The sequence below is a fragment of the Bubalus kerabau genome, chromosome 13, assembly GCF_029407905.1.
Source record: "Bubalus kerabau isolate K-KA32 ecotype Philippines breed swamp buffalo chromosome 13, PCC_UOA_SB_1v2, whole genome shotgun sequence".
NCBI lineage: Eukaryota > Metazoa > Chordata > Mammalia > Artiodactyla > Bovidae > Bubalus > Bubalus kerabau.
The window spans coordinates 62,463,699-62,487,889 of NC_073636.1; the positions used below are offsets into that span (position 1 = coordinate 62,463,699).

At 47.7% G+C, this 24,191-nt stretch overlaps 1 protein-coding gene, 1 long non-coding RNA gene and 1 pseudogene across 3 annotated transcripts in view; 2 read left to right on the forward strand and 1 right to left on the reverse strand.

Moving 5' to 3' along the window:
* Positions 1–19,575, forward strand: part of ASXL1 (ASXL transcriptional regulator 1) — a 65,168-nt gene extending 45,593 nt beyond the window's left edge. For both annotated transcript variants that reach the window (XM_055544745.1, XM_055544744.1), the window contains 9 exons: positions 8,377–8,497; positions 8,576–8,673; positions 9,235–9,328; positions 9,792–9,944; positions 11,163–11,326; positions 11,437–11,533; positions 12,882–12,987; positions 13,286–13,916; positions 14,402–19,575. In XM_055544745.1, the coding sequence (XP_055400720.1) occupies positions 8,377–8,497; positions 8,576–8,673; positions 9,235–9,328; positions 9,792–9,944; positions 11,163–11,326; positions 11,437–11,533; positions 12,882–12,987; positions 13,286–13,916; positions 14,402–17,296 (4,359 nt within the window). In that variant the 3' untranslated portion in view covers positions 17,297–19,575. The remainder of the gene's footprint in view (positions 1–8,376; positions 8,498–8,575; positions 8,674–9,234; positions 9,329–9,791; positions 9,945–11,162; positions 11,327–11,436; positions 11,534–12,881; positions 12,988–13,285; positions 13,917–14,401) is intronic.
* LOC129626145 (transmembrane protein 256-like) lies at positions 6,881–7,341 on the reverse strand (annotated as a pseudogene).
* A 1,325-nt stretch (positions 19,576–20,900) lies between the features above and the next one.
* On the forward strand, positions 20,901–24,191 carry LOC129625842 (uncharacterized). Its single transcript, XR_008701625.1, has 3 exons — positions 20,901–21,022; positions 21,152–21,380; positions 21,809–24,191. It is a non-coding gene; the product is annotated as an uncharacterized LOC129625842 (long non-coding RNA).

A 24,191-nucleotide genomic window follows, 5' to 3' on the forward strand; every position in this document is an offset into this window, starting at 1 on the left:
AAAACTTACTATCCTCTTACTGTCCTTTTCTGTTTTCTCTTTTTGGAACTTCTGTTTGTTGTATGTGGGACTTTTCTTGATGCAGCCTATTCTCTTTTTCTTTTGAGTCACTTCTCTGGGAAATAACCTATTGGTTGCTGGTTTTTTTTTTTTGTTTTTTTTTTTTTGTATTATTTTAAATTACTAGCACATTGCTCATGTTCTCAGATGTTTCTTCATTTTATTTTTTAAAATAGCATTTTGTACTTGTCTTTGTCTCAGAGTACTTGCTGTGGGAGCTTCATTATCTCTGTTTTCTTTCAGTTCCCCCTTTTGTTTATTTTGGTTGCTATCCTTCGTGTAGCAGTAGTGCTTACTTATCTGGTGGTCCTTGATAGATCATTCACGGTGAGAACTGACACATTCTGTGTTGCAGGCACTACTTGTCGAGTGTCATCGAGTGGGGACCTGGATGTTGTGTTTTTGAAATTCCCCCAAGTATCTGTACCTTGAAGGTGTTTTTTCTTCAGCTGGTCACTGTTTGCCAGGTAGCAGAGAGCAGGCTGGGGTTGGAGTTGTAGGGCTGCCACTGTTGGGAGAGCTTTGGGAGTCAAGTTGAAGGAGAGAGCTAGTGGTGCCACCATTTTGCACAGGTCTTGGACTTAATGCTTTGGCTTACAGAGTGTGGCACCTGCTCTCTCCATACTCCTTGAGCTAGTGTCTTCTGGTCCAGAAAAGCATTAGTCGCTCAGTTGTGTCTGACGCTGGGACCCCAGGGACTGTAACCTGCCAGGCTCCTCTGTCCATGGAATTCTCCAGGCAAGAATACTGGAGTGGGTAGCCATTCCCTTCTCCAAGGGACCTTCCCAACCCAGGGATCGAACCCTGGTCTCCTCCATTGCAGGCAAGTTCTTTACCACTGCGCCATGTGGGAAGCCCTCTATTCCAGAACCTCTCTGATTTAGTCCATTCAGAATATAAATCTCCTGTTTCCTTCTGGACCCGGAGGAGGGTATTGCCTGACTGGGGTCAGAGAGGAGATCTGAGAGGTCTAACTTCTTAGAATTCCAACCAGTTCTCTTGTTTTCATTCCCATGCCTCACCTCTGTCAGCAGTGGTTCCTGGTACCTCTTAATTCCTGTCCCTGTGGGGATTTTACAGTACAGATGGCTTGCTCATTGTGACTTTTCCTTCCGCGGTCTTAGACTTCAGTTGTCTTTCCTTGCTGAGTATTCAGTCACTTCTTGTCTTCCTGCTATTCATCTTCTAGAATTCTGTTGATAGTTCTCATGTGCTGCCTTTTCTTCCTTCTTTCTCTTTGTGTGTTTATGCCTTTTAAAATACAGCCATTCCAAATGAGGCTGCAGGAGTTTGCAGAGAGCTGTGTGTGTGTTCATTTCACCCTGTTTAAATGGGAGCTGCAGCTTTTGTGCAGAGAAAGTGGGAAATGCCTTTGAGTTCCATACCAAACCCTATCCTTATTCATGCCATCCAGGCCTGTGGCCCTTGTTCCTTCCCAGTAGCAACCAAAGATTGTCATCAGTTTAAAGTGCATCCTTCTTATTCATATGTAACCATGAAAAATGTGTGCTTTGTTTATATAGATGTATTTTTATCCCTCTTATCTACCGTTTAGTAGTATATCATATCAATATCATCTATCCAGTACCCAACGATAGACATTTAGGTTGTCACATTTTTCCAGTTTTGCCAGTTACACACTGTAACAGTGAAACTGCAGTGATGACTGTCCTTTTACTTTTGTTCTCTTCATATGCACGTGTGTGACATCTTTCTGGGAGATGACTTCCCTATCTTTTAATGGGTAAAACGGAGGTGGTCTGTGGGGGGGCTCAAAAATCTTTCATTATATTTTCTTTATATGTTATATCTATTGGTGAGAAAAGTAGAATTATAAAACTTATAAATGTTTTAAAATTTTTATCGAGAAAAGTGCTTTTTTAATGGTCTAGAAAGAAGAAAGAATTATTGCTAAGTCGTGTCCAACTGTTGCGATCCCATGAACTGAAGCCCGCTAGGCTCCTCTGTCCATGGGATTTCCCAGGCAAGAATATTGGAGTGGGTTGCCATTTCCTTCTCCAGGGGATCTTCCCAGCTCAGGAATTGAATCCAGGTCTCCAACATTGCAGGCAGATGGTTTACCGACTGAGCTATGCGGGAATCCCCCATGGTCCTAGTAATCCCTTGTTTGGTCTTCCCAGGTGGCTCAGTGGTAAAGAATCCTGCCAGTGTAGGAGATTCCGGTTTGATTCCTGGGTGGAGAAGATCCCTTGGAGAAGAAAATGGCAACTCATTCCAGTATTCTTGTCTGGGAAATCCCATGGACAGAGGATGTTGGTGGGCCATATAATAGTCCATGGAGTAGCAAAAGAGACTGACACGACTCACCAACTAAATAAATCCCTTATTAACAGTACTGAAATACAAAATATTTTGAGAATTGAAAAAACTTATTCCTAACTCATTTGGTAGTAAAAACCTGGCTTGTCTAAACTCATTTGTTGGCAAATCTCTGCTCTAGACTGACAGGGACACTTTAAACCTATTTCACTTGGTATGTACACATATGTTAATTCAAAAAACATTAACATCTGTGATTATGGATTGCTGATGGTGTTAATATGATATTTTGCCATTCTGAAATCCAGGAAGTCCTAACTTCTAAAGTACATCTAGACCCAGGGGTTTCAGAGGAAGGCTCATGGGCCTGTCAACTAGAAAATTCGTTTGCAGCCATCCGTGGCACATCAACCAATTTATTTTGGTTGATGGAATTTATTTCTGGTTGATGAAAACTACTTTTTTGTCATTAGTGAGATCTCAGACAATTTCTTCTCTTTAAATTGAAAGAGTGTGTTCATTTTCAAAAGAATAGCTCTTCCTTTTCTCTTTGACAGCTGTAATATTGAAACTGCTTGTGATAATGCAAATGGATTTCAAATTCAAAGAACTTATTTTACATTAGGTATTTTAAAAAAGGATAAAGCCTTTTCTCAAGCATACACAGAGGTTGCTTTTTTACTAGTTTTAATTTTCCTTTAGGGTTCACATAAGAAAGTTAAAACATAGTAATAGACCATTGTCTAATGATGTTTTACTTTGGATCTGTAAGCTTTTTATATACTTTAATGTTCTTTATTTGGTTTTTACAAATTTTTACTTGATTTGTTCATATTTTCAAAGGTATTGAATTTAGTAAGCAATTTTTTATCCAGGTTTATTGGGATATAACTCACAGACCATATAGTTTACCCGTTTAAAGTATACAATTCAGTGGCTTTTAGTATATTCATAACTGTGTGCAACCATCACCATTATCTAAACATTCCAAAACATTTTCATTCCCTGTAAAGAAACCCCACACCCTTTAGCAATCATTTCCTATTCTCCCCTTCCCCACCCCCTAGCACTGCTAATCTACTCCTTTAATTCGTTAAGTTGTGTCTGACTCTTTGGAACCTTATGGACTGTAGCCTGCCAGGCTCCTCTGTCCGTGGAATTCTCCAGGCAAGAATACTGGAGGGAGTTGCCATTCCCTTCTCCAGGGGATCTTCCAGACCCAGGGATCAAACCTGGGTCTCCGACATTGTAGGCAGATTCTTTACTGTCTGAGCCACCAGGGAAGCCCACTTCTTTAATTTACTAGAGCTTTATTTTTATTTTTTTAAAAAGCAGAGCCTCTCATCTTGTTCCTTTTTGAAAATATCTTTTGCTTATTTGCGGCCCATTGCTTGTCCCTGTACAATCAAGTACTACTAAAAAAAACATTCAGCTGAGAGTTTTATTGAATTTCATTGAATCTGCCAGTCAGTTTGAAGAGAATTGACTTCTTTACAGTGTTGAGTCTTACATTCAAGAACATGATAGAGCTCTTCATTTATTTTGGTTTTAAATCTTTCTTGATAGTTTTGTTTTCTTCATAAAATGGTTATGTTTCTTTTGTGAGCTTTATCTCAGAATAACTTATGTTCTTTGTTATAAATTACATTTTCTAATCATTGGTATTATTGCTGATGTTAGGATCACTGGCTTTTTTTTTTCTTTTGATGTGATTTCGAATCTTACATCCTTGCTGAATACTAGTTTGGAGTCTCTTGGATCTTCAATGTAGCTAATTATACTTATTTAGAAATTATGATAGTCTGATTTCTTCTAATGTCTTCTTGTTTCTTTTTGCTATGCATTGGTCAGGAATTCTAATATACTCTTGAATGGTTGGTATGTTCTTAGCTTTTAATAATACACGTTAAACAACCCTTCGATCAATCAGCCTTCACTAAGAGACAGTATAGATTTTTTTTTAAACATTTGACTTATGGGAAAATATTTTATCCGGTTTTATTTATTAATGCTGATTGTTCCCCTCACCCTCATCACTAGCCTCTTTGCCAGTTGCCTTCCAAACTAATAGATTTGTATTTTAAAAACATTTGTTTGTGTTAACAGGTGAACATGGGTAAAAATTACATAGCAGGTGTTCTTTGTACTGCTTTTATTCTTATAGCTTTTCTTTCAATGTGAAGTTGTAATGAACTGCTGATGTGTGCAGCAGCGTGGATGACTCACAGACATGAGACTGAGGGACTTCCTTGGCGGCCCAGCGCTGAAGCACTCTGTGCTTCCACTGCAGTGGGCACGGGTTTGGTCTCTGGTCAGGAGTCTAAGGTCCCGCATGCCATTTACACATACAACCAAAACAGGCAAAACTAGTGTTTAGTGGTAGAAATTGAAACAACCATTATCTCTTGGGTGAGAGGGGCAGTGTTTGTCCGGATTGACTAGGAAGGGGCACAAAGGGAACTTTTAGGGGTTCTGGGTATGGCCTGTATCTTGATACGCATTTGTCAGAACTAATCAGGTGGTATACATTTCACTCTTTGTAAATTATCCCTCAGTTTTCTTTAAAAAAGGGAAAGGACATAAGAGGTGTACATTGATTCAAGGGCATTCTCCTACATAAGCACAGTACAGTTCATCCATGTTGTAAGTAACTGTAGCTCACTGATCTTTTTATTATTGTGTAATATCCATTTATTGAGTATTGGTCAGTACAGTCATTGATCAGTCCATGTAGTGATTCTGTTGATGGGCACTTTGTTTATAGACGAAGTTACGGATGATGCTGTCGTGAACATCTGGGTATGCTTCCTGATGTGGATATGCATGTCTTTCTCCAGGGAATTGAAACTGACTTGCTGGGTTATAGGACGTTTATATCTTCAACTGTGTCAGATAATGCCAAACTGCATCCTCAAATGCTTGAATCCATTTTCAGTGTCCTTGTTCGCATCCTCATTAGCACTACTTGGTATCGTTAAACTTTAATTTTAGCCATTCTTGTGGATGTGATATCATCTCATTGTGGTTTTAATTTGCTTTTTTTTGGTGTGTCTTCCTTACTTAGTGAGGTTCAGTATCTTTTCATGTGAACGTTGGCCATTTAGATATCCTCTTTGGTATAGTGCCTAATTCATGTCTGCCTGTTTTTCTTCCTGATTGTCTTTTTCTTTTTTTCGTTTCCTTCTTTCTTTCTCTTTCTTTTTGACTGCACCTCATGGCATGTGGGATCTTAGTTCCCCAACCAGGGAACAAGCCTGAGCCCCCTTAGTGGAAGTGCAGAGTGCTAACCACCAGACTGCCAGGGAAGTCTCTGGGTTGCTTTTTTTTTTTTTTTTTGACTTAGGCAGTTTAGATACAAGTTCTTCATTGGTTATATGAGTTGAAGCTCTCTTCCTCAACTCTGTAGAGTAGCCTGCCCTTTTTACTCTATTAATGGAATTATTTGCTGAACACAGAATATTAATTTTAATGTTCAGTTGATTGATTTTTTTTTTCCTTTTTAAAATAATGTCCTGTATGAATCTTAGAGATGTTGGGTTAAAAAGTATATCATTTTTAGATTTTTGCTCGTAGATTTCTTAACTCACTGGCTGTATATAAACTTTTGTATACCGTTTTCACTCTCACCAACAGTATTTGTGATTTCCCCACACTTTTGCCAGAACTGGAGTTTTGGGGTCCTTTTTGACGATTAATAAACCTCTTTTCTTCATTAAATTGAGTATTTTATGTTAGTTTGCCTGTATGATTGATGGAATAAATTTATTGCATCATTCTAAGAACATGGCAGCCAATAAGCATAATTGCAAGATTAATACTAAAAGTACTCTTTAGCTTTTGATCCTTGAGGCACATTTATGGTTGGTAGGGGAAAGAGATAAAGATATAAAAAGCCATTTTGTTTTTATTAATTTCGGTCAGAATGATACTGGCTTAAATTCATGAAAATAAATTGATGAAGACTTACCACAGTAGTCCCCCATTGTCTGGTGGGGAGTACGTTCCAAGACCCCCCATGTGAATGCCTCAAACTGTGGATAGTACCTAGCTCTGTGTATACCTATACATACTTGCCTATGAGAAAGTTCAATTTTTATATTAGGTACAGTAAAAAGTATAAATCAGACAGAGTAAGGAGTGCCAGCACCGCCGTGTTTGCCTTTCGGGCCATGACTAAGTAAAATAAGAGTTACTTGAACACAAGTGCTGCAATAACCATGACTGTTGACCTGATAACCGCAGTGGCCACTCAGCTGACAGGCGGGATATGCTAGACAAAGAGACAGTCCACTTTCCAGGTGGGGGTCAGACCTGGACAGCATGAGACTGCACCCCACTACTCAGAACAGCAAGCAGTTTTGAAACTGATGGATTGTTTTATTTCTGTTACTTTCCATTTAATGTTTCTCAACCACGGTTGATCATGGAAGGTTAAAGAAACCTGAAGATAAGTAAGGGCTACTATATAGTAGAACAAGGGACCCATGGAATTAATGAGTTAGAATTTTGTGGGTTTCCTTTGTAAATTTATAACATATTTTTAAGTGATATAATCATGATTTTGCTTATTCTTTTTTTTTTTGCCTTTCTCTTTTAATTCCTTCCCTGCTCCAATTCTTAAAAAAAAAGGTATCCAGAAATTAAACACAAGAAAGCTCAAAGAGCCAACCAAGGCAAGCCAGCCCAAGAGTAGCAGGCTCCCTCCCACAGGAGCCAAATTCTGGAAGCTGGGGTCTCTACTCAGAGCCTGGTAGTAAAAGGTGGTGCAGAATAAGGTAGTTCCAGAAGCTAGCGGTAATCCAGCCCAGAGGGGCTTTCTGCACAGGGATACCACTACAAGGCCAGGCTGTGTAAGAAGTGGTGTTTGTTGGACTTGTCTAAGGGCTCCTTCCCATAGGCATTTGGAAACTGGGCTCCGTGCGCCCCGTAGGAGGCCAAGCCTAAGGCCCCAGCTCCAGACAAGGCACCCAGGCGGCAGAAAGCAGCCCCGGGACCGGCCATGGCTGTCGACAGTCAGGTGTTGAACAACACCGCCTGGGCCCCCCAAGAAGCCTTGCCTATTCTTTTTCACATACTTTTATTCAAAGAAGGCATCCCCACCCCAGTCTGTCTCTGCTCCCCCTCCTCACCATCTGCCAGTATTCATTCATACTCCTTCCTGGTTTCAAGATAGCTCCTAAGTTTTCCTTGGAAATGGATATTGATTTGAGACTCTTCAACAGACACTGTTGGAAGAAATGTTTGTTAGGAGATGAAATTTGGAGTGGCGCTGTCCTCTACACTCTAACCTTTCTCCTGCTGTCTTACTTTAGATCTTTATCCTTTTCAAGGGCTTTCTGTCATAGTCTTAACTCTTCTTCCTGCCTCCAGGCTTCCCATGGTTAATGGAATGAAATTTCTAAAACTCAGATCATTCTCCTGATTACTGTCCTTTAGAGACTGTAAAATAGATCAGTCTTAATCCCTCAGCACGGTGTCACGACAGTCATCGCCCTCTTGCTGTCTCTGTCCTGCGCGCACATCCAGTTTCTCACGTGTCTGCTGTTTAAAACTCAGCTCAAGCAACCCATCTCCTGGAAAACTTACCTCCCTGGTCCTAATCCCCTTTCTGTACCTCCAAGCTGTCTCTGCTCCAGCTTAGTGAGTAGATGCTCCCCTCTCTGGGCTGCCCCTGCTCTCTTCTATCCCCATGCTTTGTATTGTTACAGTTTGGACTTTCTCCTCTACTCATTTGGGGGCGAGGCTCTGATTCCTCTCCTTAGTCCCACCTCACCCCCCACCCCAAAACTAGCATGGTGTAGCTTATAGGAGACACCTCATAAATGTTTAATGAATGATTAGATACAAAGTTATATCTAAATTTCTTGATGTATATATGAAAAGAATTTTCGAAGAAAGCGGTCAGTTAGAAAGGGATGGGAATTTAATCGGTATTTAAATCCCGCATCTCCGCAAGCAGTATGCATTTAGGAATGACGGCTGCGCTTGTAGGATTTGTAGGGTTTTGCTCACCTGAGTCATGCCTTGTTGTCACAGAAGGATGCCCTGCAGTGGTCTCGCAGTCCAGCTGTGGTGGAGGGAGAGGAGCCAGAGGACACAGCTGATGTGGAGAGCTGTGGGTCTAATGAAGCCAGCACTGTGAGTGGTGAAAACGATGGTAAGTGCCTTTGACAAGATGGGTGAAGAGCCACAAACAGTTGAACTGGGGACTAGCCTTTACTTCCCTCTCTTCCAGTTTCTCTCGATGAAACATCTTCTAATGCTTCCTGTTCTACGGAATCTCAGAGTCGGCCTCTTTCCAACCCCAGGGACAGCTGCAGAGCTTCCTCACAGGTGGGGGTGCTTCATGACTGGGCTGGGTAGATAAAGAGGCAGGCACAAGACAGAACTCCTCCTGCTGTGTTCAGTGAGCATGTGAAAGTGTGCAGAAAATCACTTTGGTCTCCACCTGTTAGTATCATTTGAAAGTGGGCCTTAGGGAAAGTGGGCAGTAGATCTGAGAACAGAGTGGTTTGTTTTTTCTTTTTACTGTGGATGGATGATTTCGTTTGTATTTGTGAAAAACCTAGGAACATGCAGGGAGAAGTAGAACAGTGGGGAGAAAGAACATGAGCTTGGGAGTCAGTAGTTTGAATTGTGGCCCACCACTCACTAGCTTTGGGTAGATTCTTCATCTGGAAATTGGGGATAACAGTGCATTCTTTTCAGAATGGGATGATGCTTGGCACGGTGGCTCCATAGCCTGAGTCACTGCTGCTGTCCGCATTATCTGCCTCTACTGGTTGACACTAATTCTCTTTTACAAGACAGCAGGGGAGACAATGGTCCGAGAGGGACAGCTGGTGTGACCTGCAGGTGACACAGTCTCCTTTTGTATTCTCTCTGGGGAAACAGGCAAACAAGCAGAAGAAAAAGACAGGGGTGATGCTGCCTCGAGTTGTCCTGACTCCTCTGAAGGTAAACGGGGCCCACGTGGAATCAGCATCAGGTACGTGCCACCTCGTGGTTGTGATGCTCCTTCCTCAGGTTCTGGGGCCTGCCTCCCTCTGGCAGCAGTTTCTGGCCCAGGTAGTGCCAAGCCAGTACAGTTAGGAGCCCTCCTCTGACAGGCGGCGCACCGTGGTGGTGAGACCCAACCTAGGTTCTGGCGCGGGCTCCGCTGGGCGCCCTCCCTTGGGCCTCACGGGGCGGTCGTGAGGGTCCGGTGAAGGCGTGTGCAGGTGCTTGGTAAAAGGTGCAGTGCTGTGCAAACTAAAGACAGCGGTTTGGCATTCTTACGTGATATTTTAAAGCCAGACCAGGAGGTGGTGATCTCTGACAGCCCCAGGCTGGGCCATGGAAGCACCGGTATTGCTGGCAGCATCTCAGGGAGAGCTGGGAGAAGTAAGCTTGTCTGAGAGCCGTGGGCGCAGCACGTGATGCTCTTGACCCGTGGAATGCTGTGCCTTCAGGGTTCTCGGGCCGCCACGCCGATGGCGAGAGCGGCAGCCCGTCCAGCAGCAGCGGCGGCTCTCCGGCCCTGGGCAGCGCTGCTATCCGTGGCCAGGCCGAGCTCGCCCGGGACCCTGCCCCGCTCCTGAGAGGCTTCCGGAAGCCGGCCACAGGTGAGTGGCTTAGCGCTCATTTCCCTGCCTGTAAGGGGCCCCTGCAGGCCTAGAGATGATGATGTCTTCTGCTCCACTTCCTTTGTAGTTTCTATGGTGTGTTATTACTTCTTGGGTGGCCCTCTATTTTTTTTATTCCCTTTGGCTTTCAGCTTGTAGTTTGGTTATTTCACAGAGTTTTCTCTGCTAGCCTGAGAGGACTTCCTGTGGGCACAGATGGTCCACAGTGCTTCTTGTTGTCCCTGTAAGGGCCTAGCCTCTGCCAGCCTTGATATGGTTCAGAAAGTGCTCAAGTGAGTGAGAATGGCTTCTGAACTTCTCAGTGGAGCATTCCAGCGTTTGTTTTCTTTCTTTGGTAGCATCCTGCCAAGTTTGTTCTCCACATCTGTAGTCTCCATCAGACGCCTTTGTTTATAACCTAGTCAGTATGTGGGGTGGGAGCCATCCATTTGGGGCATGCAAATAAACTCAGTAGCATGCACCCCCTACCCCGAGTGGGGCTCTTAGCAAGGCTAGTATGCCATTTGCTACTTCTGGCTTTATGTCTCAAAGCCCACATACTGGATTTTTGTAGAAGGGTCCCATGAAGCCATTAGGAAGATTAACCTTGGCTTCCGAGGATGAGAATAAGCCATTGCCCCCGTGGCAGCAGGGTTTACTGTCCTGCAGCTTCTCCAGCTCCTCAGCAGTGCTCCAATTCAGACTCACAGGCCTGTATCCCATTGGCCGAGGCTTTGTGAGAGGCATTGACATTTCAGTGGGCTTTAAACATCTCTTACTACCTTTCTGCTTGGAGGTCAGACCTCTCCACTCCCTTCACAGAAGACTTCTGCAGATTTTTCTGTAGGACACTCACTAGGTTTGCTTTTCGACAACTTCATAATTTCTCCCATTGACTTCGTGGAGCCTGTTCTCCAAATTTGGGAGGGAAGCTCAGAGTCTGCCCCTGGCCTGAGTTTCTCTGGGAAGAGTATCCCTTCAGGCTGTGACACAGTGTGCTACAAGAGTCTTGTCTGAGGTGATGCCAGCCCAAGTGTTCTCTTAAGTTCGATGGTACCAATAGGTTAGACTAGATTAGACGATTGAGCAGAATGTGTGCAGATAAGTTCTGGGTAGCTTGATTGCTGCCACCAAAGTTTTCCCTCAGTTGGCATTGGCTTTTTTGCTTTAAGAAGCTGAAAATCTACATTTTGTTTCTTATGGCTTGAAAAATTACAGGTCAAATGAAGCGCAACAGAGGGGAAGAGATCGATTTTGAGACACCTGGGTCCATTCTCGTCAACACCAACCTCCGGGCCCTGATCAACTCTCGGACCTTCCATGCCCTGCCGTCCCACTTCCAGCAGCAGCTCCTCTTCCTCCTGCCCGAAGTAGACAGACAGGTGTGGATGGGAGGCTTCCTGCGCTCTCTGCACCAGCTTCTGTTCTTTCTAAGATTCTTTATTGTTTGTTTTCATTCATGTGCCTGTTTTTTTGGCCTCATTCCTTCTAGGTGGGGACTGATGGCCTGTTACGTCTCAGCAGTAGTGCGCTGAACAATGAGTTTTTCACCCACGCAGCTCAGAGTTGGCGGGAACGCCTGGCTGATGGTGAGTAGACGTTCTCGTCCCAGTGGCTTAAGAGGTGCCCGCCATGTGTGGTGTCACTTGTCTCCTGGTGTTTAAAATCCAAACGCTCATTTTTCAATGATCTTTTTTTTTTTTCCCCCAAGGAGTATTGAGTATAAGGCAGGCTTTCCTCTAATTGATATGGATATAGTACCCCATAGCTCTGAAGAAGCTACAAGAGTGTTTTAGCTTTCAGTGTTTTGTGTGTATATATATTCATCTATGTTGCCTCTTCATCATTAAAACTGTAAACTCCTATTCTTTCCAGTAACTGTGGCATTGACCTGCTTTTTAAGTTCCACCAGGTACTCTTGTCTTTTTAGACATTGTCACTTGGAGTGAGTATTAGCTTCTCTGTAATATTTTTTGGCTGCACAGTATGTGGGATCTTAGTTTCCTGACCAGGGATTGAACTCATTTCCCCTGCAGTGGAAACACAGAGTCCTAACCACAGGGCCTTTTGTGGGGAGGCTATGTGGAAACTGCGCTGGGAGGTCCCCAGGACCTCTCTCCAGGCTTGATGATTTGCTCGGAGGACTCAGCCCGTAGTTGTTCTCACAGCTGTAGTTTACTTCAGCAAAGAATACAGACCAAAATCAGCAAAGGGAAACGAGGGAAACCAGGCACATGCTTCCCAGGTCCTCTCCCAGCGAAGTCCCACCGGATGTGCTCAGCTCCCTTAGCAAGGAGCTGTGAGCATGTAAGTGAAGGGTAGTCTACCTGGAGGCTCGTCCAGAACTTGGTGCCTCATGTTTTTATTGGGAGCTGATCATGTAGGAAGCTTTTGCCTGGTGCATACCTGAATTTGAGAGTCCCCAAAGGAAAGCAGGTGCTCCCCATTAAACCATCTGGTTTGCATAAACTGTTTAGGCACAGTGAGCCATTCTTGTCAGCTAGGGGCTGGGAACCCTCCTGAAATCCAATTTCCCAGATGTCAGCCAAGGGCCCACCTTGTCAGCAGACCTGTCTCAGCCTGCTCTGTTAACTTCTCACTGTGTGTGGAGTAAGAACGGTTCTCTTGTTGATTGGTTTTGTTCTGCTTTTTTGATCAGTGTGTTGCTTGCTTTCCAAGGACTGAGGACCCTAGAGAGGAGTCAATTTCCCTTATAATAGACATGTTCTGTCCTGAGTAAGGGCAGGACGTGAGAGGGCCTGGGAGGAAACCAGGAGCCAGCATGAAGATAGTAAGGGGTAGGAAATGATTTTCAAGCTCCCCAAAGCCACGTGTTGTTTTGTAAACTCCTGACATGGTAGAACAGCAGGATTCGGCTTTTCCTGAGGCATATTAATCTCCTTAATATGCCACTCGGAAAGTTTTGTTTCTCTCTAGGTGAATTCACTCATGAGATGCAGGTCAGGATACGACAAGAAATGGAGAAGGAAAAGAAAGTGGAACAATGGAAAGAAAAGTTTTTCGAAGACTACTATGGACAGAAGTAAGGCCCTGGGAGCTATGAGTTGTGGTGTGGCTTCTGGGGATGATGGTGGGGGTGGGGTGCGGTGGGCAGAAGCAGGGATTCTCAAAGCTGTGCGTGTTGCTATGTTTCTTGAGAACTGGAGGTCGCAGGGACTCTCATTTGACTTGATGACATTTGTGAGGAAGCTGACGTAGGATTTCGTATGGTTACCATGCAGATTGGTTTTGTTCTGAGAAGTCTAGTGTCTGAGTGTGTGTCATACGTAGTGGATGTGCTCTGTCTGCTCTGTAGCTGACAGTCTGACTTTGGTTTGCAGGCTGGGTTTAACCAAAGAAGAGTCATTGCAGCAGAACGTGGGCCAGGAGGAGGCTGAAATCAAGAGTGACCTGCGTGTCTCAGAATCAACACGGTCACAGCGTGGCCCGGCCACCCGGCAGCGAGATGGGCATTTCAAGAAACGCTCTCGGCCAGATCTTCGAACCAGAGCCCGAAGGAATCTGTACAAAAGACAGGAGCCAGAACAAGCAGAGATCGCTAAAGACGCACAGTCTGTGGCACTAGACATCCCCCTCCACAAGGACGGGGAGGCTAAGACCGACGCAGCAGGGGTGGGCAGCCCCCACCCACCTGGCACGTCCTCCGCAGCATCCAACCCAGAGAGTCCCGAATTCCCAGTGGAAACTGTGGCCTCCCGGCTCCAGCCCAGTCCCAATGACCCAGCACGTGTCTCCGCGTCTCCAGACAGAATTCCCAGCTTGCTGCAGGAGACCGTGGATCAGGAACCCAAGGATCAGAAGAGGAAATCCTTTGAGCAGGCGACCTCTGCCTCCTTTCCCGAAAAGAAGCCCCGGCTTGAAGATCGTCAGTCCTTTCGTAACACAATTGAAAGTGTTCACCCCGAAAAGCCACAGCCCACCAAAGAGGAGCCCAAAGTCCCGCCCATCCGGGTAGGTGGCTGTGTGATCCTGGCTGCCCTGAGCCTGGGCCTTTGAGGGACAGGAGATTTGTGGGGCTCCTTTATAGGGACAGAAGGCCCTGGGCCCTTGTGCTAATTATGTGAGAGTGTAGAGCTCTCTGTAGAGAGCTGTTCTTGAGACTTAACTTGAATAGCCCGGGGCTAAGGTTCTTCTCTTCCTCACTTGGTTGTTCACCATTATCTGTACAGGTCAGAACCCTGAGGGGTTTTAAAATCTAGGTGGTGGTAGATTCTTTGTGTAGTGACTCACACTGTCCCACCAGAACTTAAATTTAGGAGTATGGAACTTAACAGCCCTTGAGCAGGGTCTTCAGAATGGTGTAATATCTTAGACAGCTATGAAATGATTTGATTCTCTAGGCCATGACTTTTAAGCTACTAGGATCCCAGTTTAGCTTAACGGTTTCTAGGTCAGAGCACTCAGTCAATTAAAACTGTTCTGTTCTTCTCTTGCAGATTCAACTTTCACGTATCAAACCACCCTGGGTGGTTAAAGGTCAGCCCACTTACCAGATATGTCCCCGCATCGTCCCCGTCACGGAGTCCTCCTGCCGGGGCTGGACTGGTGCCAGGACCCTTGCAGACATTAAAGCCCGTGCTCTGCAGGTCCGAGGGGCGAGTGGCCACCACTGCCGTCGAGAGGCGGCCACCACTGCCATCGGAGGTGGGGGTGGCCCGGGTGGAGGTGGCGGCGGGGCCACCGATGAGGGAGGTGGCAGAGGCGGCGGCAGTGGTGATGGTGGTGAGGCCTGTGGCCACCCTGAGCCCCGGGGAGCCCCGAGTGCCCCTGGAGAGTGTGCGTCAGATCTACAGCGAACACAACTACTGCCGCCTTGTCCTCTAAATGGGGATCACGCCCAGGCTGAAACTGCCGTGTCCAGAGCCAGGAGAGAGGACCTGGCTTCTCTCAGAAAGGGGAAGAGCTGCCCACTGCAGAGGGTCCCAGATGGCCCCAGCGGCGGGCTGGAAGATGCCTCCCGACTCCCCGTTGCACCCACTCGGGACCCGCCATGCCAGGCTCTGCCCCCACTGCCCTCTAGAATCCCAGAACCTGAGAGGTTAGTTGAGCAGCTTGATTTGCATCCAGAAGGTAGAACTGAATGTGGGTCTGGTACCACTGCCTGGGAAAGGGGTGATGAGGAGCTAGCACCTACGATCCCCTCAGAGAACAGTCCTGTTCGGGCTCTGGCGGGGCCTACTGGATTAGAAGAAGGAACTGGCCAGGCTCCAGACAGTGGCAGTAATCCCACCATGAAGGATCCTGTGAACGTGACCCCCAGTTCCATCCCCGAATCATCCTTGGCCAGTTGCCTGCAAGACAGACCATTTGATGATGAATCAGAACTTGATGACTCAGGCCCACCCACGAGGGAAAGTTCTTCTAGACAGGAAAACTTGAAAACCGAGGCTCCTGTCTCCCCTGGTGCTGCTCCTTGGAGGCCTGGCCTGTCAAATGATGAAGCAGGCGGACAGCCTGAACCTGACTCCAGAGAAGAGGTCCCGTCTGTTAAGTCCCAGGTCAGAGAGAAGTGGGAGAAAGCGGCCCCCCTCATCCCAGCATCGCCTGTGGGCTTGACAGCGGAGGAGGGTCTGGATCCCCCCGTCCACTTGGGTTCACTCTGGACAGTGCAGTCTGGCTGTGTTGACAGCAGCGGCAGCGACTGCAGACGGCTGGAAGGTGACAAGCCCAGAATCAATGGAGACTCGGAAGCTCTGAGTCCTCACAGCGAGTCCACAGATACTGCCTCTGACTTCGAAGGCCACTTCTCCGAGGACAGCAGTGAGGCCGAGCCTGGTGAAACTTTGGGGCCGAAGAGGTCCTTGGTGGCTGAGCAGGGTGAGAAACACAGTTGGAACCGCTGTGCCTCGCTCTCCAAGGTGAATGGTGACCTGAGTCTGGTTACCAGGACAGATGGGATGGTTGCTCCTCAGAGCTGGGTGTCTCGAGTATGTGCAGTTCCCCCAAAGATCCCGGACTCCCTGCTGCTGGCCAGTCCCGAGTACCAGCCGAGACCCATGTCCCTGGGCAGGCCTGCGTCCTCAGTGGAGGCTGCTAACCCCCTTGTGATGCAGTTGCTGCAGGGCCACTTGCCCCTCAAGAAGGTTCTCCCTCCAGCCCACGGCGGCAGCAAACCCGAACCCCCACGACTCCCACTTACAGCAGAGCAGAGCCCTGGTGGCTCCCTGGGGATGGGGTCATTGCAAGATCCTGGGGTGAACAGGTGCGAAGTTGGCAAGAGCAGTCCAGAGTCTCTGCTACCTGAGAGCTGTGAAGCAAGTACCGGCTTTGCCCGGCTGGAGGCTAGCCAGGCTCCTGGGGCGCCCCTAAAGATGTCCAAGAACGCCCCGAGTTTAGACTCCCTATATCCAGTGACCAATCCAGTGGCTGCCTCTGGGAAAGCAGAAGTGGATTTCAAAGAACAGTTATCTTCCTTCAGTTTTGAAGATCAGAAGGAAGCTCGTGACCTGTCCCAGTGCAGTATTTCAACTGCTGCCCCAGGTGTGAGTCTGGGAAATCTCACTACCTCGAGAGCCCCTCTTTTCTCATCTCCAAATGCGGTCTCCTCCGGTCCTGATCAGGCAGGTCGGGCCCTGGGGGATCAGAACTGTGTGGGAGGCCAAGGGAAGAAGCTCTTTGGCTCCAAGAACGCAGCTGCAGCCCTTCAGTGCCCCCGGCTGGTGGAGCCGACGCCACTGCCTGCGGAGGCCCCTCCCACTTTTCCCAATAGGAAGTCAGGGCCAGGCAAAACCTCTCTGTCCGGTGGCATACAGACTGCCAGGGAAGACTGGGCCCCAAAGCCACCGCCTGCCTCTGTTGGCAGCATCAAGAGCGAAAAGACTCTTGGTGGAGGGCCTCTCAAGGTGGATGCAGAGAACAGAAAGGCAGTGGGGCCTGGTCCCCGGGAGCTGGTGGATCACTTGCAAGGGATGCCCTTTGTCCTTGATTTGCCCTTCTGGAAATTACCCCGGGAGCCCGGGAAAGGGCTCAGTCAGCCTCTGGAGCCTTCTTCCATCCCCTCCCAACTCAACATCAAGCAGGCATTTTATGGGAAGCTTTCCAAACTCCAGCTAAGTTCCACCAGCTTTAATTACTCCTCCGGCTCCCCCCCTTTTCCCAAAGGCTTGGCCGGAAGTGTGGTGCAGCTGAGCCACAAAGCAAACTTTGGTGCGAGCCACAGTGCATCCCTCTCCTTGCAAATGTTCACCGACAGCAGCACAGTGGAAAGCATCTCACTCCAGTGTGCGTGCAGCCTGAAAGCCATGATCATGTGCCAGGGCTGCGGTGCATTCTGTCACGATGACTGTATTGGACCCTCAAAGCTCTGTGTATTGTGCCTTGTGGTGAGATAATAAATTATGGCCATGGGAAAAGTTGTATATTTAGTGTGTGTATTTTGATAATGATGGATCTTAAATCTGTATACAGAATATCATTGATAAAACAGACTCTGTCTCTCTAGGCAAGAGTTCTCTTGCTGCTCCCTGAAATCTATAGTGCTAAAGCCCCTTGGCCACTTGTTGGCCCTTTGGGTCTTGCTGGAAGGGTTTCCTGCAGGGCAGCTCGCTGGGCTGCCCAAGGCCAGCTGGCTAGCCCAAGCTCTCGTCACAGAGACAGAGCTTGGTGTGATGTGGGGGAGCCTCCCTGAGACTCGGAGGGCCTCGAAACTGAAGCGAGAAGGTTGTGTTCTCCATCCAGGGGACTAACCTACCCGAACTGAGTAGAGATGTCAGTCTTCCACTGTCCCCTCCGTCTTTCCTGCGGCTGCTCCTCTGGGGAGTGGATGGGGAAGAAGCCAGCACAGGGTTAAAGCAGCTCCCAGCAGCGCCCACCAGGGGGCTTAAGCACCTGCTGACCTCAAGGTCACAGCCAGTCATTTGCCAGTTGATGGAGCCAGTGTGATCTTCGGTTCTGTTGCCGAGGCCAATTTGGGACTTACCTGTCTCCGAATAACCCACTGGCCTGCAGGAGCTTTCGGAACCTCGAACAGACCTGCTTGGACAACAGGTCAGGGCTAGGATTGTCTTTCCTCCTTTTAAGTCAGGTGTCCAGACATTTGGCAGGTGAATTCACCTGCACAACACCTTGGGCATCACTTTGGACTCTGTGGGAGTGGGCATCTCCAACACACCTGTGTATGTGAAAGTCATTTTACATTTCAAAGCAGTGTGTTTTTCTTATTTTTATATTTTTAACTCTTTATCCTTGGATGTATAAAGTGAACTTTTGGCTTCTGTAAGTATGCTCTATGCACCTCTGATGTTTTACCATATATTTATATGTTGTACACAGTACTGGCTGATTCTGTAAATGGATGTATTGTACAGAGAACACAAACGACTCTCCCTTATTTCACGTCTTCAGCATCGTTGCATTAAAGTGGTGTAATTGACTTCTCTCCACCCGTGTCAGAGCCACTGCGTGCTGTGCCGCCCAATGTGAGGGGTGGAGCGATTGACCTAACGACCTGCCAGTTGTCCCAGTGTTTGGTCACCGGTCAGCCAGTGGACCTGCTGCAGCTGCAGAGCCACTGGCACCCTGGCCACTCGTTGCTGGGCACACGTGTCTTGCTCCTCATCTCTTCTCCAGCCTTCACTGGCAGGTCGCTGCCATGTGTGACCAATCACCACCACCAGTGTTAAGTGCTTCTGGATTCTAGGGTGAGCGCCCTGGGCAGCCCCCACGTGGGCCTTCCTTCCGTTCCCAGCCCCAGGCGCGCCACCTGTCAGCAGTAACCCGGGACCACACTCTCCTGGGGCCACAGGGCTCCACTGGACACACCTGTGACAGCAGGTTAAGGAAGAAACAGCCGTGCCAGCCTCCGGCCTCTCTCCCAACATGTTCCCAGCAAGTAGATGTCTCCAGAGCTGTCTCACCTCCCTGCTTCCTGCCTTATCTTGTACCTCGAGTTGTGAGTTGAGCATCCTCCTTGTTGAACTTAGGTCTCCCTGTGCGAGTGCATCTGTGTGAGCTGTGAAATTGGTATGACTTCAGCAAGCCTCATTTCATCTGGAAGGTCTTGTCTTTCCCCCACTTTTCCTCCAGTGTGGCATTTGTGTCATCTGCAGCACGAGTGGGAAGTTGGCAAAGACGTGGTGATTTAAGTGCAGTATTGGCCAAGTCCTGGTTGTCAACTTCCAGAGTCTTGTTTACCAAAGACAGGGAGCAGAGGCCCAAGCATGTTTGATCCTCCTCTTCCTTCTGCTGTGACCTTTGGGGCCACTCGAGGGGACGGTTGGAAACTGGTCCGCCAGGGAAAGCACTGCTCTTGTATGTCTCTGTGGTCTTGGAAAAATAAACCTGTACAATGTGCACTTGTGGTCTCTGTTGTCTTCTGCGGCCGTCTTGCTGGGCTGGGAGGAAGGTCAGGCTGACGGGGAAGAAACTGGCTCGCCTCACCTCGGCGTTGGAGCTGACGTTTTTGTGTGCGGAGTTCTTTTGTGAGGTGAGTTCCTAAGGCATGACTTGTTAGTGTCGCAGGTCTTCACACCCTGTGCGTGAGGTGGTGAACATATCCGTTATCCACTGTGTGGACTGGAAAGCAGAAATCCCATGTGAGCAGTGAGGTTCCTTTCCTCTTGAGAATCCAATCATGAACTGTGACATCCCTCTACAGCTGTTCATCCTGACTGCCTCGCTGAACCCGAGGTTGCCTGAGATCCCTGGGTATCTGTGGGGAGGGTGACAAGCAGCGGTGAGGGTGGGGCTGGCCTGAGATACGGGGTCTGGTGCTGGTTGATGAGCCTGAGTGGATAGTGGATAGAAGACCTTTGACTTTAAAGGTTAATTCAAGTACGTATCCATTCATTTCCTGTGAATTGGAGAAAGTAGATCTTGCGCGTGGGGCAGTAACAAGCTGTAATTCTGTGGTGCTGCTGTCTGATCAAGGTGTGGGTGGAGAAGTCAACGTCGGGGGCTTTGTGGTGACAGGTGACTGGTGGTGACATGTGCTTGTGCCTTCACGTCTCGGAATTGGCTCACTTCTGCAGCTGCTTAGAACGCAGTCAAAGACTTGCATCTCATCAGGAGGGTGGAATGGTTTGCAGAGGGCCTGGCTGCCTGCCAGTACCGTGGTAGGGGCAAGTCACTCAGCCTCTGGTAACTCGCTCATCTCTGATTTGGGTTACTAGTTGCCACTTCATAAAACTGTAGTGTGCGGTGCCTAGGGGGTGCTCCAGCCTGTTCACTTGCCCAAGGCCAAGACCCTAGCTCTGTGCATGCACGGGAGAGCACAGTACAGCTCCTGGTGCCTGTTTGACCTGCACCCCAGAGAGGAGCTGTGGAGAGGGGACCCGTGTGGCGTGCTGAGTGCTGGTGCAGGCAGAGCAGACATTTCTGTATGGTAGAGTGTGTAGTCCTGGGTTTAGAAGTGGGTCCTTGGGAGGAGAGGCTTGCTTAACTCATGGTCCAAAGGACGAGGAAACAGACTTTCAGAATTTGGAAGGAGTGCTGTCTTGCTGGCCTGGCACAGGGTCATCTGTTGGTTTCATGTTCAGTCTGCTCGTGTGAAAGTCAGACCCTGCTTGAGAGGGGTGCTTGCATGTACATGTGTTCGTGTGTGTGTGTGTGTGTGTGTGTGTGTGTATACACTCAGTCCCTTGGGCCTCAGGGACTGAAGCATCTGCCTGCCCTGGGCCCTGAGAGGAGGCGGCCCGGGCTGTATGCGTGGGTGGCTGTCATTTAAATTGATGGAGCAGATAAGCTCTGTGACCCTGGAGGTTAATATTTGAAACCAAACAGTGCCAGTGATCTGTGCGTCCTCATGTCTTTGCACATCATTTTTAAAGCCTGGAATGAACGTCTCTTGAGAACCAGCAGGGGTAGATGGAAGTTCTGTAAGGAAAATGGTGACAGCTGTCAGTGCAGTGGTTCTTAACTCCATTGGGAACACACGAGTGGGAGCTCTGGACCTTCTTCCCCCAGGAGTGCACGTGCGTGCGTGCGCACACACACGCACGCACGCACGCACAAAGTGTTCTGTATTATTTCAGATGGGTTACGAGCACCCTGCACCCTGCCCTGGCAGCTGGAGCTCCTCACTGAAGAATGAAGAACCCCGCTGACGGACACTAAACCTAGTAAGAGCTGGGTTTATACAGAAAAGGGGAGAGAGGACTTTGCATCCCTCTGCAAGGGATTCTTCTTCAGTTTCCTGTAACTACTGAGCTTCCTCAATGCATTTAAATTACTTTAAAACTTCGTTACAGGCACAGTCTCCCACCCCCCTGGTCGAGTACACTGAGCTTCGCCTGCTCAGTCACTGAGTGGCCTTGAGCTCATTGTTGACGACAGGGACACCTGTTTGACGTTACGCTCTCCATGCCATACCAGTGCTCTGGAGCCCCATTTCAAGGAGCCAGACTGGAACCAGCCCTTCTCTGTCCACAAGCGTCTCCTCGGAACCCAGGGCCCGTACTGCTGTGACGCCACCTGGAGGTAAGTGCTTCCCACTGGGCCAGTGCAGACTCCGCGCCTGTGGCCCGCTGTGTTGTCCCAGGAGGGGGTGTGGGATTTGTGGTCCCAGGGTCTAGACTAGAACTGTGGACCCTTCTCCTTTTATCTATTTGATATATTTGGCTACTGCACAGTTGCAATTTTTTAAAAAAAGATTCTTTTGTCATTACAAAAAAATGTTTTCAGAACAACTGCCGTATAGTGTGTGTGCATGCATGCAATAGTAACAGTTGTATTTATGCTTTTAACTCATGCAGAATTGCGTTTAAACTTGTGACAATCGGGTTTGGCCCCAGTCAGTTGCTGCAAGTTTTCCTTAAAGTTTAACCTAATTATATGTAGAATGAAAAAAAAGGCAGCACACCAGTCAACGTCTTTGAAAGAAAAAGCAGCTCTTTTGCTTCCTTTAGGACGGGATCCCAGGTTTTGGTCAAATGGAGTGTCGAGGCCTGATGGTTCAGGACCAGGGACAGTGTTTCCTCGGTTTCCCCAGCCTGCGCTTAGAGACTGCCGCCTGAGTCTGGTTTCAGCCCATAGAAGAACTGCGCCCTTGCAGGGGATGGGCGTGGGGAAAGGATGGTTTGGGGGAAACGGCCACATCTAAGACCTTGCTGAGCACTGGCCACACTCAGGTGAGGCGTGCATTTGGCGTGCCCTCTTTCTCACCTGCAAGCGGGGCTAGAGCACCTCCCTGGGCAGGTGGCCACGAGACACGAGATTTCAATTTGGTGTGTGCCTGTGCTGAGCACGTGACGAGGACCAGGAAAGGTCCATTTCTTTCCCTTTCTGATGGGTGAGGTGCCAAAAAAAGTTCATTTGTTCAAAATCTAGCAAGGATCTTCTGTATGCTAGTTTATTGGCTACTGGTTGAAGGGTTTTTTTGGGGCCAAACAAGTTGGAGGGAACAGAACTGGCTGGCCATGCTCTTGTGGACAGGACACCATGGAAATAAAGCATTCGGTTTGTTATTCAGTGTTTATTAAGTAGATTCAGTCTTATATATGATATACAGATTCAAAAGAAAAAGGATTCCACATACTTATGAAATCAGTGCATTTAGCAAGTAATACCATGGAGATAACAGCTCGATTAACAGCTCATTGGTCTTTTGTTAAGTGAGGGGAGAGGGAGTTGGCCTGTGCTAGTCATTCCACAAACAAAACAGAATTGAGTTGCATCACATAGAGAAGACACGTTCTAAGAATTAAAATATTAAGCCACATTTACTGGAAAAACTCACTATAGAGAACACAAATCATTTTTATAGAGCGTTGAGGAGGAAGTCCTCACCTGCTTAGAAGAGCCACGTTAAGTTGCATAGGTGCATATCTGTAAAAATATAATTTAGAGGTGAAGCCACTGACGAAGTAATTGAGTCACCTTTAGAAGTTGGTGCCATCTGCTGTTTGCCTTAAGTGCCATATGCTTCCTGTCTGGAGCCCCCTGCCCCTCCCCAGAGGTCATGCCTCTAGGGGACCCTGAAGAAATGCTTCTACCATCTGCATCGGAAAGTCTTAAAACTCATCTCAGGTAGAGAACTTGACCTCTTCCCAAATATGTCTAGGGATTGGCAACCCTGTTGGGTTGTCCCTGAACCTTGGGTGGCTTGATCCTAAAGGTGCTGTGAATTAGCATGACCTCCCCATTCCCAGGCTGCCAGGAGAAGAGCTCTTTCCTCCCCAGCTCTGCGCCAAGTCCTGCTGTCCCATTTCACCAGTGCACGTGGTTACCCACCCGCAGCTGACAAGAAGTCTCCCTTCTGAGCCCTGCTCTTAAATGGACCACATGACACAGGCATATGGCCATCTGCCGCACAAAGATTTTTCTGAGCTTAGAAAAGTATTTTTCAGCAAATCTGAGTTCTGTGTGGTGTAGGGTTTTTGTTTTTGTTTTTAGGTGGAAACATAGGTAAAACGTGAGAGGTTTTTGTTTTGTGGCTTTGCTAAGCAGATGAGCTCAGTGAGGTGCACCTTCCTCCTCGGGAGCGAGTCTTGCAGGACACACAGGGACTGGGGCATCTGTACATGTAAACAGTACACTTTCACTGAGTCCAAAATTAGGAGCAAAAATACAAAGGTTCACATTGGTCTTAGGTAGATACAGGCGAAAAAGGACTGAGCTGTTTAGCTCATAAACAACAAAAACAAAGTTTCTAAAGCACCACTAAATTATATAAAAATCAGACCATGGACGGATTGAAACTGGTATTCTGGTGAAATACTTTACTATCTTGTAAAAAGTTTTACAAAAAATTACAAATTAAAAGTATCAACCCTCTGAGTTCAAAGCAGCATTTTGAAAATGAACTGGTAGTTAATCCTATAACCACCCCTGGAGTGGAAAGTGGCCCTTGGGGATTGGGATGGCTGGGTTCCTCCTGTTTGAAATCCTCTAAAACCTTTCTAACCCCCTGCCGGTCCCCCTCCCCCTCAACACTGTCCTTGGGTATAAACTGAGGGGTGACGACGAAATGAACTGTAGATGGGTTATACTCTTACTGGTCTACTAAGATGATCCACCACTAAGACCAAATCCCCACTTCTCCTCTGATTCCAACCTTGTGGGATTAGCCCCCTGCAAAGACTCTGGAACTGGTGTACTACTCTAGCGTTTCCTTTTAAACTTAGGATCCCAAATCATCAATCTGTGCCCTGAGGCCCTCCGTAAGAACTGGCTGTGGGCGCTCCCTCGGGGAGAAGGCAGTCCCCGGGGTGGGGGAACAGCAGCGAGCGAGGTTCAGCAGAGCCAGCCTTTGGTGCTCTCCCAAGTCAGGAGGAGAGGGACGGGGTTGAC